The 19,273-nt window shown below is 31.6% G+C and overlaps 1 protein-coding gene across 1 annotated transcript; it reads right to left on the bottom strand.

The window, feature by feature from the left end:
* Window positions 1-660: 660 nt before the first annotated feature.
* On the bottom strand, window positions 661-18,643 carry LOC110999291. The gene is made up of 11 exons (XM_022268287.2): window positions 18,476-18,643; window positions 15,648-15,847; window positions 12,962-13,066; window positions 10,652-10,822; window positions 8,073-8,321; window positions 7,064-7,209; window positions 6,288-6,434; window positions 3,101-3,252; window positions 2,820-2,912; window positions 2,226-2,393; window positions 661-860 (listed from the first exon to the last, which is right to left on the bottom strand). The coding sequence occupies exons 1-11, from the start codon at window positions 18,573-18,575 to the stop codon at window positions 733-735; spliced, it is 1,659 nt and encodes a 552-aa protein (XP_022123979.1). The 5' UTR covers window positions 18,576-18,643; the 3' UTR covers window positions 661-732.
* Between the last annotated feature and the right edge of the window lie 630 nt (window positions 18,644-19,273).

Here is a 19,273-nt window from a genome sequence, read left to right as displayed (position 1 = left end):
GTACGCGGATAGACCTTTGTATTAAAATGACTGTTCAATATCCTATTGAATAACATTTTGACTTATACCAGTTTTTAAAATAATTAAAAAGCTATTTGATATGTTTTAAACATAGACATGTATAAATTAATATTATTTGTACGGTTTTATTTACTTTATTTCTATTAATATTGATTAACAAATATGAGTGTAAAGAGCGAAGAGATTGCATTCTATACGTCGCCAAAAACGGATTGTCTGTAAACCCTAAGGTTTGGTTATTGTTATGCATATAGCAGATCGATCGACAGTCACGCTCTGAGATTGTGGATTAATTATTGGGTTCGGGCGTAAGAGTTTATTATAATAAAACTGTATAAACTCAAGACCAACATTAATTACGTTCACAAATATAAGAATACTTGTGAACGTAATACATAATGTGAACGTAATAATAGATCAAATACCAAATTTTGATATTTCATTATTCAAATTTATGTAAATTTATTTATACATATTTTTTAAACAATTAAAAAATTAAAATTTATTTACTCTACACATATAGCCTGGGTTCAGAAATGGGAAAGAAATACGTGTAATTTAAATAAGATCCCGATCTCGCTTTAAAATAAAACAACTTAAACATTTAAATTGTATATTCCATAAACCCCAAAAAAATATATTTCTATATAACATGTTTCCGCCAGAACGTGTATATCGTTTTAAATTGGTTTGATGGTATTACAATTTAAATCATTTCTTAGCGGGAACATCTGGTACATCGAATTCACTGACTTGAGCCTCAACTAATTGTTTACTTCTCAATTTAACGATAGCATGGCTTGGGACATTCGGATCTTCCATCTCAAACTCAATTAACCCTGGAAAAAAATGTTGGTTGGTTATATTTTTAAATAAAATATAGGGTTACTAGAAAGTTTAAACCTATTTTTTAATAAGAAAATTTTTATATTAATATAAAATATGTTTATTATGGAATATAAGATGCAGGTATCACTTATAACACGTCATTAAATTTGTAACGCAGACATCCCTACTAATCGGCAAAGAAGACAGAGAGTAGGCCGAGAGAAAAAACCGGCGTATAAATCTCTCGGTACTCATTTAAAATAGCAAATCATTATACAAAATGGCAAACACCGCTTATTGAAAAACAAAACACCAAATTTATTAGAAGAAGTACACCATAGATCCCTTTTTTGTTATATCATTAACGATACGAGTCTTGTATAATAGGTACTGTGTAAACAGCATTATTAAGACCAATAGTGTTAAATACAGAAGTCAGTAATAGCAATTGCAGCCGTAGCGGTTAAAGGATTTACAGAGTGGTCTTACTGTATTCACTGTCAAAGCAAGTTCTCACTTAAGCTTAAACGAAATAGGATTTAAGCTTCCGTTCCCTGTTGCATAAACATACACTAACCTGTTACCTGTAATTTAAACCTTTTATAACAAAACTTAGTACTACGTAATATTTGTACCGTATAAGAGATCTTTGTTTTTTTCTGCCTAGGGTTTGCAATATCTATTATATAAATAAAAAATGAATGCAAAACATGTTGCGAACGCCATACTCGAAGGCTATGGCACCAATTTGAAAACTTTTTTAATTCCTTGCACTCTGAGGAAAGTTTTTATGGAAAAAAATTGAAAGGAAAAGCCTAACCAGTATTTGTTCCGAAAAAGTGAACTGTCTCTATAGGGTAACATATCTTCGATGTTTTACTAAGTTTATAAAGGTAGTATATTGTTACGACCCAGGGGATTGAATAGAAAACGCCGTAGATGATCTACGTTTAATTTTAACAAATCAACAAGGAATTTAATTACACTAAAAAGACGCAAATAACGCCCAGAACACACTGATTGCGAAATACAAAATACTGTCACTTTATTATTAAAGTGAGAGTATTTTGTATTTGCTCGTGCCCTTCACAGAGTACTTTATAAAAAAATATATTTTTTTATGGCAATCACGAAGATATGAAAACTAAAATTCTACTCTGAGTTATATTCTACTCTAATAAAATTATTTAGCTAGCAGCTGTCAAAAGGTCGACAAACCTTTACCTGTGTTTATACAAATATTTTATAAGCTAAATTAAAGATTTTTTTTAAACATTACTCTTTAATTAAACCTCACACTATCTTAAAAGTTTCTTTATAAGTACGATGTATGATATATTACTGTGCCAAATATGTGTCAATAAAAGGATTATTACCTCCTTCGGCGACGACTTCCTCCTTGTAATTATCTCGCATAGTCCTGGCCAAGATGCCGTGATAGAACGCATTAGCATTAGCCCTCACATCAGCTGTTACATCCATCTTGGACACAGCCTGGATTAGAACGTTGAGTTTCTGTTTTGCCGTTAGAATCAGCTTGTCAACTATATCAATGGAGTACATGTTTGAATCTTGATTTATTTTTACTAAACACAACTTACACACGGGGCAGAGATAGCTGTGAGGCTGCCTTTTCATGGATGGTCGGTTATCGGCTGTATATGGCCACTACTACTAACCTAAATAGTGCTGCGCCGGCATTCAAACCCTGAACCTCAAAATTTTACGCCACATGACCTTACAAGTAAGCCACAGAGCGGTTAATTATTTATACTTCACATATTAAAATTAAAACCCGAAAACCCAAGGAAAAATATGTAAGGAACAATTGCTATCAATTCAATTTCAATGCTTAAGAAAAACTAAAATAACCGTTTTCCTGCCCGTTTGCCCCCTGTTCTATAAAAAACAAAAAAACCTGCGGCTACTTCAGATATTTGTTACATACGCTTGCACACATTCGGACTTACAATCGGCTTCAACCTCGGGCACTGGTTGTATCATATCTTCAAGGGCATACTGTATCGCAGCCGGAACTGGCCTTCTAGGAACATTCGGTGCTCCTGAAAAAGTTTTCCATAATCATACGTAATGTATTCAAAAAACAAGAACCCTCTGGATTAATTATGCAATTGATGAATTCTATCATGTAGAAGAAGAAATTATTGTTGGAAAAATTAAAGCATTCGAAATATAAACCTATGAGGGAACAGTAAATGTAAAAGTTTACAGTGAGATAAAAAACGCCCACCAACACTTGACAGCAATTGATTAATTTGTTGTAAAGATGTCTTCATCTCGATAATAAGTTGTCCCCTGTCGTTCAACGCATTGGTCAAATTCGTTTCCTCACGATCTTCAGCTTCTAAGGCAGCCTTCAGTTGGTTCTTTTCAGTCACATACCTGTTAAATCAAAGGATTTTTTAAAACTCGGCTTTTTTGTTCAACTATGGTCCTACAAAGTACCGTTTCACAGGATTTTGTTTTAGAAAACAAATAGTCGCAACACAAACGAAATATTTCATCTCCATAAACCGGCTGTAGTCTTAATCTTAAACGAACTACGAATATAGTATTCGTTTACAAAAGATCTCATTTTAATTAAATTCTCCTTACGATCCAACTATTCTTAGAATTTTCTTTCAGCAAAGAGACTGCAGATGTATTTCACAATAATTCACATAAACGAATATTTTTCACAGTATATTGGTTCTGAAGCACGTGGTATGGGGAATAGAAATTCAAACGAAATTAACTAGAACTTCAACGGCTTACATTATCCAAGCCACATTTATTTCGTTAGAGATATTAAGAGAAGATTTAGGAAATAATCTTAATTGTTTAGTATTTTCAAATAAGAGAAGAAATAAAAGCAAAACTAAAATATTTATAAGCCATTAAACTTTTACCTTTAATAACAAGTTGTTGTCTTTACAGAGTGGGTTTTCCCACTGGCAAATCCCGTTTGGCAAACATTTATTTGATATCAACATTTTATTAAAGAAGTTGTGAAAAAATTATAAGATATTGTTCAGGGTTGAGACCATTGGAATTACTCCAGAATAAATCAATTCTGTGATTACATATTTCTTACTATCACTTATATATAAAATAAAATAAGCGACGGTCTTAATATCAATCTTATGATCCACTTAAGTAAATTATTTGTTAAAGCCTCTTCATGTAAATTGCCTATAATTAATTGTATCCCACACAGACCGCAAGCCATACAGCCGATGCCTAGCAAAAATAATCACCGTTTTGCGTTGGAAATCACAGGAGATTGAATTCCTTTCAGGAATTTATAGGATTTCCGTCCTACTGAGAAAAATAATTCGGTTAATTTGACTAAATATGTCTCGTAATGAAATTTTGATTACGATGAAAATAGTCCTATTAAATGTTCAAAGCGCTTTCTGAAGTCGTAAAAGCTCTATACAAAATGTCCGTGAAACATATTGACTCTTCCGAGTTTGTGGACGCTTGCCTATAATTACATTGCGATCGCACGTCACACTAATTTTCCGAACAAACTAATCCGACAATGATATTGATAACGTGGAAGCTGTTTAATGACCAAAGCTATTTCAAAATATACAATGAAAATTAAAATAATAAAAAAACACATAGATCAATCGATTTCTATTTTGTGATATGTGTATAATAACACTCGTTTCAATAGCTAGCAGCCAAATATATTATTACAATATATTTGGCTGCAATTTATATTAAATACATTAAATATAATATTTAACTGATCAAGGAGCACAGTAAAAGTTGACAGTATTGACTTCCGATTGAATCTATTAACTTATTTGAAACCTTACAAACATTGATTCTAGATGGATTGTATTGGAAGTAAACATTTCAGGAAGAGGTTCAAAATACTTTCGTTGTAGAAAGACCCTAATAAATATTATAATATTTCTAGATATTTGCATACATTATTCACATTTAAAAGAATTATTGTTATAATACAAACGTGCGGGTCAACCGAATAAAGTGAACGCAGCCTGATGAACACCGGAGCATGTTACTGTCACGTCCCGTTGGCGGCTTATTAGACCAGGTAGGCTCTTTGGTTATAAAGTCGAAAATTGAATGGATTCAGACAGACGGAGCAGGACTAAATGCCATTTAATCGAATAGTAGGACTCGGATCGAACGTGCACATGTCACACAAAATTTAGGTTATTGTCATTCTGAACATAATTAAACTCATTAATATTTAAATCAATAAGCGTGTTATATCAATATTATTTCTACACTTCATTTTCGACGGTGTGTTATACGTTAAAACTTGAAAGTAATATTGCATTAACCTATTTTTTTTATAGCCTTTTATCAGAATACACGTCTACGAATACTGATTCTGTGTGCCCACGGGAACAGGCCTCCCATATTTTTATTAGTGTTAAAATTTAAATTTGAAAGGACATGGCAATCTCCGAATGATCTGGCACTATTAGTATTATAGTCGATCTCATTTTTAAGCGCCCATCAGCATTAACCTATATATCAATATAAATTTAACGTTAATAAGCTAGAATGCACTTAATTAGTTTATGCGAAGTGGAAACTGATTAAGTCCCATTGAGATGCTCACTTCAGGCATAATACAACATCAATTATTAAGTAATTACACTAATGTACGGCATTATGTTCAAATTATCAAGTGTAATCTGTAATATTAGTCTGTAGGTTAAAAATCTATTTTTAAACAAAAATGTCTTCCCTAGACAGGAACAATACGTAAAATCAATAAAAAATAACAATGGGTCAGGTTTGGAAAACTTGAACTATAGGATTTCAAACAGCGTTCCGCGAAACAAGGGTTCCCGTACAAAATGTGACCAAAGGCCGAATTTTCTCTATTTCGACGACTGCTGCATTGAATTGAAATACGTTTACACCGTACCTATTTCATGATAATTACAGTGTTCGGGAGAACGACGGGATATTCCTTCATCGAATGTAATTAAGATAATAATTATAATAATAAACTGACATATTCTTGGTCGGCAATGCACAGAAGGCTGAACGCCTACTTGTCTATTGAAGAAAATGATCAATGAAAGATGTACTCCGAGGCCACAAGTAAAAAGTTATAGCATCCTGGAATATCGCCAAACAAAGAATACTAAAGTCTTGTTCTTCGGGTCAAAGGCACTAAAACTAACTTCAAAATTAATAAACCAGTTATTTATAGTATGGAAGAGAGCTTGTTAATGATAAGTCTGTTATCCTTGTTTTTATAAACAATAAAAATTACAACCATAAAACCAAATGGACTTATGATAGTCTGCTTAAATAAATAAATTCTAAATTTGTACCAACAACACACAAAATATACTGTCAATTCTAAGCCGTAATAAATTACGATCAAACAATACAAAGTACTTTACCTTAATCCCAGTTATGTGAATAACAAAACTTACTGTGCCGTTTTCTCTTGACCCACGTTTTTCAAAGTGTCCAACATCAACATTGCGTGTTTTCGATCTTCCATGAGCGCGTCTCTCTTTGCACTATTCAACGTTAATTGCATCATAAGCCTCTCGGTCTGATATGTTTGCTCCTTTAATCTAAAACAAGTATAAATAGGTGATGATAGTCCCGACAAAAATGTGTTTAAACTACACCGTTTTTTTATAGTATTAGACTGTTTTATAAAAAAAATATTCTTTGTATAAAATAGTATGAGATTATGCCATATACACCGCTGCATCACCAACTAATACCAAGCAAGTGCGAAGCGTCAAGAATCGTCGGCGAGAAGATCTTGCAACTCCTTGCAGGGCACGCGACCTCAGAACACTGGTACGCTGAGGCAAAATTTTCTTAAAGTATTTTAAATCAATCCGTTATCATATCGAAATTCCACCTCCATTTGGTTTTTTTTATAAACGTCCAATGGCAAGCAGTTTAACCAATTTTTTAATGACACTGGAAGAAACTAGCATTTAAGGTACAGGCTAGGCCTAGTTTAAACTAGTGCTCGTGTATATTATGTATATGGTTAATCACACTGAATATTGTAATATGTAGAATGTAATATTTGTTTTGAGTCAAAAAAAGTAAATTTTTATTTTTAACATTATTATCTATATTCGGTTGATTACATGACAGGCGTAGGGTGGCATATATAAATACAAGCTATTTTGGAGTTTTAATAAAACTTCAAAAGTTATGTTAGCCCAAAATTACAGTTTACCGTAAAAGAATTTTGTCAAAGGACGGCACGAGGGTAGCCTTTTGGAGTTTCTTACAAATTCCCATCACTTCCTCAAGCTCCCAATGTACTGAGTGCTTGCTGCCCGTATCTTCGTCTTCATATAAATCATCTAGATTTGTTGCCTCCTAATATAAAAATGTAAACGAAGTTATTTTTCAAATAAAATTTCAAACAACAAGTGCTATAAAGATAGAAACGACTACGAACGTGCATATAATAAAGAAAAGACAATGAACTTAATGCGCTCAACAATTTAATATCGCAGCTGAAATAACCGAGAAAGGATATTTGCTTTGAAAAATTGATAAGTTTGATTTCCGATATATGAGAAATATTGTAAATACATATAAATATAAACAATGACATTGCGTTTGAGTGCTGTTATAAAAACTTGGTAAAAAGTATTATTTACTATTACGTAAAAATTGTTTACAGTGCTTACAATTAATCTCAAAACGAATTTGTTGTATAGATAATTTCGACCAATAGTCACGCAGACACTATTTTACTTCTATTGATCAGGTTTTAATACTATAAGACGAGATAATTCAAGTAGCTCGTAAAGACTGGAGCAGAAAAGCATGGAGTGAACTAGAGGAGGCCTTTACCCTACATGGGGTTCCAATAACATAGTTTTAGATGAATAGTTATAAGACAAAAAAAATATTTAAGGTTGTTGGAAATAAATGGGCTTTATTATTATTTATTTTGGCTATTTAAAAAAGTGGTTTGACTTTGATAGTGCACACATTAAACTCGCTAGTTCGATGAACATAGGAAAACTAAGACCCATAAAGTCTAAAGTGTGTGAAGGCTGATCACCTATTTGCCTATGAAAATAATTGAAAACGATAATTTGAAGCATAGACGTGAAAAGTTACTGCGACACTGATGGTTAGCATATGCAGACTAATTTTAATTAGTTATTCGATCGCACCTTCAGCAATGTGTTAAACATTTTCTCTAAATAAATATGATTTAGACATACCTCTTTTCTGATTAAATTTGGAAATGAATCAGTCAAATAAGCTACTTCCCGTCGTACGAGTTTCAATGTCCTTTGTCTTTCTTTCATATTAACTTTAATCTCCTTCTCTAGTTTGCTAAATTCAAACTTCCTATCGTCAAGATATTCCATTGCCAGCTGTCCCATTTCTGTTGCACCCATCAGGCACTTGCCTTGGGCCCTACAGTCGAGTTTCAAAGCCTCCAAGACTACAGTGAAATATGATGAGTCCTAAAAAAGTATGCATTCAATCGCTACATTACCAGACATTACTTTCGCTTATAATCACAACAAATTAATTGAATTGTACAAATGGTGTTAAATAAAACAATTACGTGGGTTTTATTATAATTAGGCACTTAATTTCCTAACAGGTGACCCTAACTCAACAAGAATGTAGGAAAAACCAGCTAAATAATATTTTAAAAGTTATGCATTTAACTAATTATAATAGACACAAATAGTAGAACATTCATCAGTTCACTATTCGGACAGTTCGTAAACCTATGTAATTCGTTGATTAACATAACACAGCAAATTAAACGTATCCTTTTCAGAAGGTTAGTCTTAGCTGTGGTCACATGTTGTAACAGCGCCATCTGCCGGGCTGATTTGTGAACCTAAACCATCTAGGGCTCCACCCAAACGCATACAAAAAGTCATTCGGTCAAGCCGTTTAAGAGGAATTCAGTTACATAGACACGTACAGTAGGAGTATATGTATATGTAAGCTATCCTATCTTTTAAGTTAAATCAAAATGCACACCTTATGCAAATTTGATTGAAATCGGTTAAGTAGATTAGGAATCCATAGCAGACAAACAACTACCTACAAAAAAAGTAGCACAAAATGAAAATATGTATGTAGAATTAGTTCTACTAAGCGAACGGTCTTACATCTGTGCAACATACTATAAATCTTTAATCGAGTAAACGTTTATTTATCCACATAAATAAAAATGAATCGCAAAATATGTTGCCTAGCGCAAATCTCGAAGACGGCGGAGCAAATTCCAGTAATTTTATTTTTATTTATTCCTTGAACTCTGAGAAAGGATTTTATGGAGATAAAAATTTGAATAATTTCATCTTTAAACAGTTTCTTATATAACTGTAGCATAGCAAAATGTTCCATATGTTGGTATGTGGCCACTAATTAGGTAGGCTAAGTAAAAAAATCATATTAAGGTGAGTTCGCGGGGGCAGCTAGAAAATTAAAATACAGTAATCTTCTAATAAAAAGCAAAACATTTCCACATCTGTAGGTGTATTGTGTAGGTTTAAGAGTCTCTTTGAAAATAAGCTTTCTTAATTATACTGATGAAACCTACGCTATCAAAGATATTTAAATTAAATGTAATAAGCGGAATATAGAAGCTTCACAATTTACTCGTTCTAAAGTTCCTGCAGTGAGTTGCTAAATTCAACACCGAGCCGAGATACGTAAAACGCGAGAAAACTTACTTTAAAACGTATTAAATCTTTTATACTTATTTAGCGTCTAGAAACATGTCTGTTGAATTTTACATAACAGTCCTGTATAAATTTTTGGGGTCGTTTCACTGATTATTTAATGAAGACTGATTTCTGTGCCAACGCGAAACAATCATTTCATCATAAATCGAAAGCTCCCAGAACGCGGTACATGGAATCAATTTAAATACATCAATTAAATAAACTCTAGTGATAAATTAATAATTATAATATTAAGGACAATGCATCGCAGCTACGATTAGCAGAGTCTTATCAGTAAAAAAAAAGAAAGGAAATGGAAGTGATTTTTTAACTTCCGATTGAATTAACTAATTTAAACCTTTACTAAATACCGTTACACTTAATCAACGACTGAACAGCTAGATACCAAGGCTACTGTATAAATGTCCTTTTATATCTACATATATATAAATGTCATTGGACGTGATAAACACGGCTCACGATTTGTCATTGGCTATTTTCATAAAAAATAGTTTGGTGTTAGCGGGTGACGTATGTCAAAACATGTTTATGTCTCAATCCTACAGAAGCTTTCACGGGTCACAAACAAGAGCATCTGACCGGCCGACCTATACGGTCAATATTGTGTCTGAGCCCTGTGGGATATTTTTACGCGGCAGGGCTAGGCCACTATTTGTCAGCACCGGAATAAATAAAATCAAAAGTGCTTATTCTTTATAAGTACTTGCGTATTTTTTTAAAACATTTTCGAAAAAAAAGTACCTGTGTCTGTTTTCCAAATTTATCTTATAAGAAATATACATTATTCTAACAAACTTTTGATAACACCAAAAATGTGTACAATAGAAAAAAATACATGTGTAGTATAGAATTACAGAAAAACAAAATACAGAAGAATATTTTATTAATAAAATGTAGTAAGAAAGATGAAAATAAGTTTTAAGTACAATTATTTTGAAACTGGCTTAACATGTCTGAAACTCGAATAAGGTAACTATTAACAAATCAAATACTTCTAAAGTTATATACGGGGCAAACTAATATTTATTTCGGAAAAGTTTTTAATAGGTTTAATAATAACTGTCTAGGAGATAGGACAAAGTTACCTTTTTGAGTATATCCAAAATTTTCTTGTACATGACTTTTATGGCCAATGCTGCATTCTTTTTTATATTAGCCCGTTGAACATAATTCGCAACAGCCTGCTCCTTTTTCTCCGAGGGCAATTTCCCACCAACTTCGAACAATAGGCGATCACGTAACTCCGCTGATTCCAACTAAAACATATGCAAATTAGGAACATTCGTTTCAGAGTAATATACTGATTATTTAAAACCTCGAAAAGCAGTGGTAGACCAGTGGTTACAGCGTGCGACTCTCATCCTAGAGGTCGTAGGTTTAAATACTAAACGGTCTTTATGCATGGTAATGTTCAGTTCCTTTCTCTCAATTTTGGATCAATTAAGTATTGTTTTACGGAGGTAACAATTCTTAACAGCTTATTTATCGTGTATTTGCAAAATATTCAATTTCTAGCATCTACAACATAATAATTACAGATTTATGCATCCAGACATCTTCGTACTACGCATATAATAATTTCATACTTGAGTTACTGAAGCATCAACGAAATAATTTCATCGCCTGACTGCAAACTCAGTAAATTAGCAGAGGATTTCTAGGATTAAGTCTACGAAGACAGGTTGACTGAAATATTTCTGTGTGTGTTTATTACTGTATTTCTCTGCGTAATTGGTATCTTATTAGTGTAATTGATTTACGGCGTTTTCTATCTTATCCCCTAGCTGATGTAACATATAGGTGTCATAATTAAGGATAGAGAAATGTCAATCACAGGGACAGACAAAGGAACAGACACATTGCTGCGTGAAGTAAAACCGGAAAGGGGAATGATTAGGCGACTTTAAAATAACTGGAGAAACGCTTGCTTGAGTTAGAAAAGGAAATTTAGTGCCTTAACACACCAGGATTTGTGGAATCAACTAAACGCGGAAAGCACCCGCCTTTGGTCGTATTTCTTGTTTGGGTCCCTACAAGTTATTGTTTAAAGCTGTGAACGGTTGGAAGAATGATCAGGCTACAGCTACCGTTACGCAATAACTTCGAGGCGAAGCCCTCACCATGTTAAATGCCATGACAGGTGTTGGCACTGACGCGACTGCTGGATACCCTGGAGACATGTTGGGACTGATTTTTCTGCGCCAGTCTACACGGTTCTACTATTAGCTCTAGATAGCGCAATGACCAAATGAGAGCTTGCAAGATTGGGGTCCGGAAATACAAAAGCTACTAAGAAAAGCGTACGCATCCTTACCTGCATGATGCAGCAGACAAGATATGAGTGCAAATCTTAATTAATGGAATAAGACATCGTGAAGTCAGGATGATTATGAACCTTGGTCAACCCAAGGACGTGAAGGGTCTAACCGTATTAGGGTCTCACAGAAAAATATAATTGTGGGCCTACCTGTTACATCTGTGGTGAAATAGGGCATGAAGTTTTCGTGCCCTAGGTAAGACTTCTGAGCTTATAAGTGCGACCTAATAACACTCGATACTGGAGATTCACGAACAGTAATCACTGATCAAATACCAACTTCTGAACATTTTACAAAAGCCCTCTTAGAGGAAAAGCTCGTTATGGTGACGGGTGAGCGCATCGGTCGGGAAGAAGGAATCGCAAACTTAAATCGGTGGAAGTTTCTGGAGACACAAGGTGGTTCTGGCCGACATTACTAAGTCATCTACTGATGACTACATAATCGGCTTAGACCTCTGCCTAGAAAGTTCGTTCAAACATCGTTCAAGATTATTCCCAGGGATACGCGGGCTGAAACGCAACTTCTTAACTCAGTTTTGAGTGATATTCCAAGAGATAAATATGGAAGAGATACAAGTGCGAACAGTGAAGAAAGTTCGTGTGAAAAGCGCGTAATTGAAGTAATTAGTGACGGTTTTTATTTTGTGTGTGTTTATTAGTGTATTTTTTATAATGTAATAAGACTCCTTGCTGGTTATATCAAAATAAACTCGTAATAATATTAATTAGTCTTCATTCTAAGGTATCGATAACAATAAATAAATAAGACATAGTATGAATTTGATTTATTTGATTTTTAAATAAAATTATTTTTAAGGCGACGTAATAATATTAAAAACTTAGTCAACTTCTCTAAACACTACTGGACTCATGTATATACTCGTCTCGTCATCTAATAAGTAATTATAATTTTCCGAAAACTTTTTGGTTTATGTCTCATAAATAACCGAATTTATTTCAGTATAGCAAAATCATTTTAATCTATACTAAAATATCAAACCACATTCGCAAAAAAATACATATTTATATAACCAAATATTATTATTTTATTTATACTATGCTATTGTTCAAGTACCTGGGTTAAGCGAAACGTCTCCATTTTCTTTTTCTTCGTATAGCGAATTCTATCAAGCTGTTTCCTTTTATTAAAATTCTCCTGATGAATGCTTTCCAATACTCGCTGTAAATAAAAGTTCAATTGTTATCATTCCATAGTTTTTATTCCTCTTTAGAATTCCAGCAATTAGCTACGCCTCCACTAACTCGCAAACAAAACAAATTATTTGTTTAATTATTGATGTATACGATACCTGAAATTCTATTTTTGTACCAATTAAAAAGAATGTTTATAAACATTTAATAATATTATTTATATCTAAAATAACGTTATAAACTAACTTTAGGTTTTTTAATTAGATAACTACAGCGAACTGGAGACGGCAACTTCAATAAGGATTTTAAATCATATGAGTTTGAAAAGCGTTCGAATATATGAAAATATGATAAATAATATAATAGATATTCGGACATATTGAAGTTGATGGGACATGACACAAAAGCTAAAACAAAAGCTCGAGTTACTTTTATATTTTAGAGATTAATTATTAAAAGATTTATTTTTCATCTTGAGTTTGTTTTGTTATTCGGTTGTGAGTGGAAGCTGTCGAACTGTCCGCCACATAATCCATTAGGCGGTGACTGGACTTCAAAGATAAGTCGCAAAATCTACTCAAACACCTTTTGTCCAATACATAAATAATCTGTATATAGATTGTACATAAATAAGTCCTTCACGACAATAATGACTTTAATTAATACATACGTAATAATGTTAAAAACGTTTAATAAGTAATTAAAATATATATTATTTATATATATATATATATATATGTATATTAAAATAAAAAATAAAACACCTTATGTAAATTACATATACACCGCTAAATTTTATATTATATTAATTAGTAATTACTTCGATTAAATAAAACATACATTTTAATACCATATAAATCATATAGAATATACCCAAAATATATACTATATTTTGCATGGATGACCGATCGAGTTTATTATGACTACCTTCATTTTGGTGCTGTTCTGTATTGTAATTTTATATAAGTGAATTATGTATGCAATTCTTATGAGAAATAAAGTTATTCTTAACCTAAACAAAATGTCTCATGCTACCGATGCCATACTATACTTTAAACAAATCAAACATACAGAATACAACTTGGCAAGTTTGCTTATATAAAGTAATCTTATCAAAAATAAATTTAAATATAATAAATTTCTTAAATTTATAAAATCATAATATAAGCTATTTCATAAAAGTTGAGTTTTTTGCTTATGACAATGATGTGTGAATTATGCTACACAATAATTCTTATAAATTTACTAAAACATTGGTGATAGAAATCTTAACAGTTTTTTTAATTGTGGTAGTCCTGTGCAATATTAATGAGCTCGGTTAAGTACCTTACAGAGCTGTCATAGGTATCGCATAAAACACTTGTTGGGAATGGAACGTTTGGAATTAAGCAGATTACTTGAACACAGCGAGCACCTGATTTTGCTAAGCTTCCCTTGTTTACAAGCTTCGATCGTACTGTACGTACGTTGCTAATATGCCTCAAATAGATTTCAATTAAACCCACAATGGTCTTAATGTATCGAATAAGCTTTTTATTGTTCGCGGCTTCGATGTGTATAAGTTGATAAAATGCAACCAACACAAAAACAGTCAACCATATGAGGGATTTGCAATACAGTAGACAAAAATAACGTAAAATGCTCACATTACACAGTTATTACCTTCGTGCACTAAATAATTTGTTATAAGTAGATTTAAAAATAATTTAAAATATCCTTTTTAGTTTGAGTTTGGCTATATAATAGATACTAAATCAATTCGAAACGCTTTTTCATATTATGCTTTTTTTATTTATCTAAAGAAAATTATAGATCTTCATTTAAAGTAGTTTGCGTACGGTACCACCGGTTCACCGGTCCAAGGTGCCCAAATTTATATCTACCCTACATAAGAATTGAACATATTCAAATATATGATTGACACACATTTAGTATTTTTTTTACAAATTTAATATAGTTATTAGTCGTTAGTTAGTTAATTAATTACTTAGCTTAATATTTTATTAATTAGTGAGTTTAATATTGTATTTTCTTCGACGCACAACATTGTAAATTATTGCCTTTGGAATAATAATTATTTCATAAATTTCTCTCTCGAAACATTAATATAAATTCTCGACCTTAATCTATAAATACTTTTGTATTTTGAATAATATATTTCATTCCAGTAAAATAGATCTGTCAGTTCCAATTAAAATCAGCCACGTCTATTTTAGGTTTTCCAATATGGTTCCCATTGCTAATAAAATATACAACAAATGAGCGCATGTAGTTCGTAAGCGGATTACAAGACTAGTTCATGAAAAATTTATTAAGTTTTATATATTTCATTTAGTGCACAATATACGATGTCTGGATTAACCGCTAAATGAATTTAAAGTTGTTATTTTTATTTACCTTAATCTGGAATTTCTATAAACAATGGAATATATATAATGAAGTCCTGTAGCCTAATTTTATTAAAATAATAAGTATAAAATAATTTGATTATTTTAAGGGTATTAAAAAAAATTGGTATAAGAAAATATGGACAAATATCAACATAGGGTTCAGTTTTCATTGAGCTGCTGACATGGCCGAACTATTTTATTTAAAAAAAAACCACTTACATCTGCTTGACTATTCATATAAGTAAGCTGCAAGCGTTTGTGTTCCTGAAATGCATTACGTAGAAACTGCTGGTCCCCATAAACAGCTACGCCCAATTCCTCTCGCTTAGTCGTAATATCCTTTCGTAATTGTCGAATGTCACGACAATATCTCTTTTTTTGCTTCGACAAGTCCCCCTCATGGATTTTCCTATCACGTTCTGTAATAATACTTATTTTATTATTCACTAATTCAACAGATGATCAATAAACGAAACCAATAATATAATAACACTTTTGAATTAAAGAAACCAATACTTATTGATGAAAATAATTATTAAATTAATAAAGATTAAGGCTAATAAATAAGACTTAAAAACGTAAATAAGTTTCGTGATCTTTTCATCGCAAAGCATTATAGGAATCCTACAATTCAGTTATTCAGTAATAGGATTAAATAGGAATAAGTAAATGTTACTCTTTTGAAAGTTCCAACTTGTGTTGCGCTCAATTAACAATATTTCTTAGCAGAAAAACTTTCCGAGATATTGATTATTTATAAATTTTATTCAATTGTAAACTAAACCTTAAGACACAACAATAAAGGTTATTATGGTATATGAAACCAAATTAATGAGGCAGTCTTGCTAGTGGTGATCTTAGTATCGGCTTAGTTATAATAAGGCATTAGGTATAAATTAAGTTTAGTCATGACTAACTCGTCTATAAATTGTGATAATTTGATTAACGTTTTGAGTATTTTTTTTATTAAATGGACTAAGATTATCTAACAAGACCATGTTTGGACTCACGTAATTTTGGTACTAATTGTCTCTAATAGTAAAAATATAAACCAATAATTGTTTATCAAACGCTTTAAGTACAGACGAATGTGTAATTTTAAATTCTAATTAATTTAAATTCTAACACCGTTCTAATAATGTATAGTAATTTCATTGCTTGATTAAATCAGCTAATCGGGCATTCTTTATCTAATATACATATATATATATATATATATATATATGTATATTATATATATATATTATATTATGATCATACACATAATGTAACACTTAAATAAATTTAAAGTGACCTTGACATGAGAGTATCATGTAATAAAGACGACGAAACATTATTTAGCTCATTAAGAATTATAATACGTACAATAATAAGCCCGACTTATGTGGAAAAATATTATCAAAAACATTTGCGACGTTAATAAAGATTTAAAAGGAAGTCTACTGTAACAGCTATTAAATATCAACGTCAAAACTTACTACCCACATCTTGACATTATTAAAGAAACCCTTATAGAACCACTACAGCAAGGACAATGTAAATCTTAGGAGTCTGATACAATGCAAACTTTTAGATAACGGGTAATGCATAGAATTCATTGTTAACTATTTTCAGTTTATTGTTTGCTAATGCTTTCAAAGTTAAGTATGTTTTCCATTAGGCATGTACTGTCATTTGAGAAGTCGCACAATATAGGTGATAATAACAATGTTATCATATATTATGTTTCGTCTCAGATTTAATGTTTTGTTCGGGAAATTGTTTACCAGTTTAATGTATTTTTGAACTGATAAAGTAATTACTTAGTCGGTTACATAATAATAATAAATGGTTATATTCATCATATAGTTTTCAGAAATTTTAGACGAAGTATGAATCATGTAAAGTTCTAAATTCTGAAAAGCGATAAGCTATGCTTCCGACTAAACTGACTAAAATGCCAACTAAGAAAATCCTGTAAGAAAAGTATTTTTGGAGAAAATCATAAAATTTGCGTTATACACTATCTATATATCTTATCTCGTCTACTATATCGGTACCTACGTCTTTTGCTCCGGATCTAGAGAAAAATGCTTTTTTAAAAAGACATTTTTCACACACTAATAGCATTAATTATGGGGTTGCGACGCTAATAAAAATGTAACTTGGCTCATTGAGGTTTATAAATCTAAGTGACTCTTCAATCCCTTCAACAAGTATAGTCGACCTTTTTAGACATCGGAAACAATAATGTAATATTACAATTTCTAAGTGTGGAAAGAGCTCTTTTAGCTTCAAGTATTTGATGATTGCTTAAATTTTGTTTTCGTTTATTAGTATTAATTAAAACATAACTAGTCTGGCCATAAATATTGTGGCATAAAAACATTTCTATTTTCAACTTTTTGATTAATTGAATTATATTACACGTATATTATTTTATAATGTGTAAAAAGGCTTACTATAAAGTTAGCGATTATATAGTTGATAAAAGGGCCTGAGACTAGTACTGGGCAGGCTACTTCTAATTAATTTGCTATATTTTATTTTAAAATAAGTATTGTTTGATGATTTGCTTTTTTAAAAGAGTACCGAGAGTTTTTTACGCCGGGTTTTTCTCTCGGCCTACACTGTCTGTTTTCTTTGCCGATGACTAGGGATGCCCTCAGATTTGAATTTAATGACGTGGAATAAGTCATACCTTGATGATCTTTTCGTTATAACGTTCCAAAATAAACGTATTTTTTTTTAATAAAACGCCTTCTGTCGCGATACGCAGGTGAAAAGCACAGAAATATTCGTTTCACCGTTTCACCGAAAACCTTATCTCAATAGTAAAACGCATTTTTATTTTAACAGAACTTATTGCTGGACTAGGTATAAATGTAACTTAACTATTGTAAGGTTACATAACTATATATAACTCTAGTTTAAATTTTAAATACCGACATAATAAAATAATAATCAATATTTATTGACTATCCAACACAAAAATATTTTTCCAATGAATCTTTTCGGTTCTATGATATTATATATTGATTTGTATATTATTTAAGTTTTAACCTTACCATATAATTTTATGAGACCACGATATTGGTTGATCTTATCTTTAATAACCCAGTTCTCATCTTGCATTCCATGAATGCGTACTTTTGCAGCCGACAACATTGTGGCTTAATAAAATCTTTAAAAAACTTATTTTTCAATTAATACATCCAATAAAGTTTATATTAAGTTCACACAGCATTGAATGCTTTCAAAGATGGTTTGTTTACAATTCGTGTCATTTTAATTTTTAATAACCAAACAGGTTCTATAGCTAATTAATGTCCAGTGAAAGACATTAATGTTTGAACATATCACATGGGGTATCAAAATTCCCAACTGAAATATACATAATATATATATTCAAAACTACCAAGAAACGGCGAAGATATTTTAATGAAGAATGTGTTTATTTTCCCCCATACAAGTGGGTACGCTTAGGCGACTTTTACTTTTTGTTTTATGAAATACCTAGAGCAACAGCCTATTTTACCAACCATACCAAATGAACGTTTCGCCAATAACCCATGACATAAAAGGAGTGGAAGGGAGCCATAGACCTCGTCAATTTTATATCACTATTGACCTTATTTTTTTCTAGGTAATGTAACAATACTTTAATAATATTTTAAACGTGAAATTTTGTTAAGTACATACTTATTACAAGCTACAAGACGTAAGCCATTTTATTCATTATTACTAAAACATGTGATATATTTGGATAAAGGAAATTGTACACGTATGGTGAATTTCAAAATGTATGCAGCATATTGTCATTCGAGTTGAATCCCCAAATTGTCGGTATCTATCAGATTTGTAGA

This window comes from Pieris rapae, chromosome Z, assembly GCF_905147795.1.
Source record: "Pieris rapae chromosome Z, ilPieRapa1.1, whole genome shotgun sequence".
NCBI classification, from domain to species: domain Eukaryota; kingdom Metazoa; phylum Arthropoda; class Insecta; order Lepidoptera; family Pieridae; genus Pieris; species Pieris rapae.
This window is presented reverse-complemented; position numbering and strand designations above follow the sequence as displayed.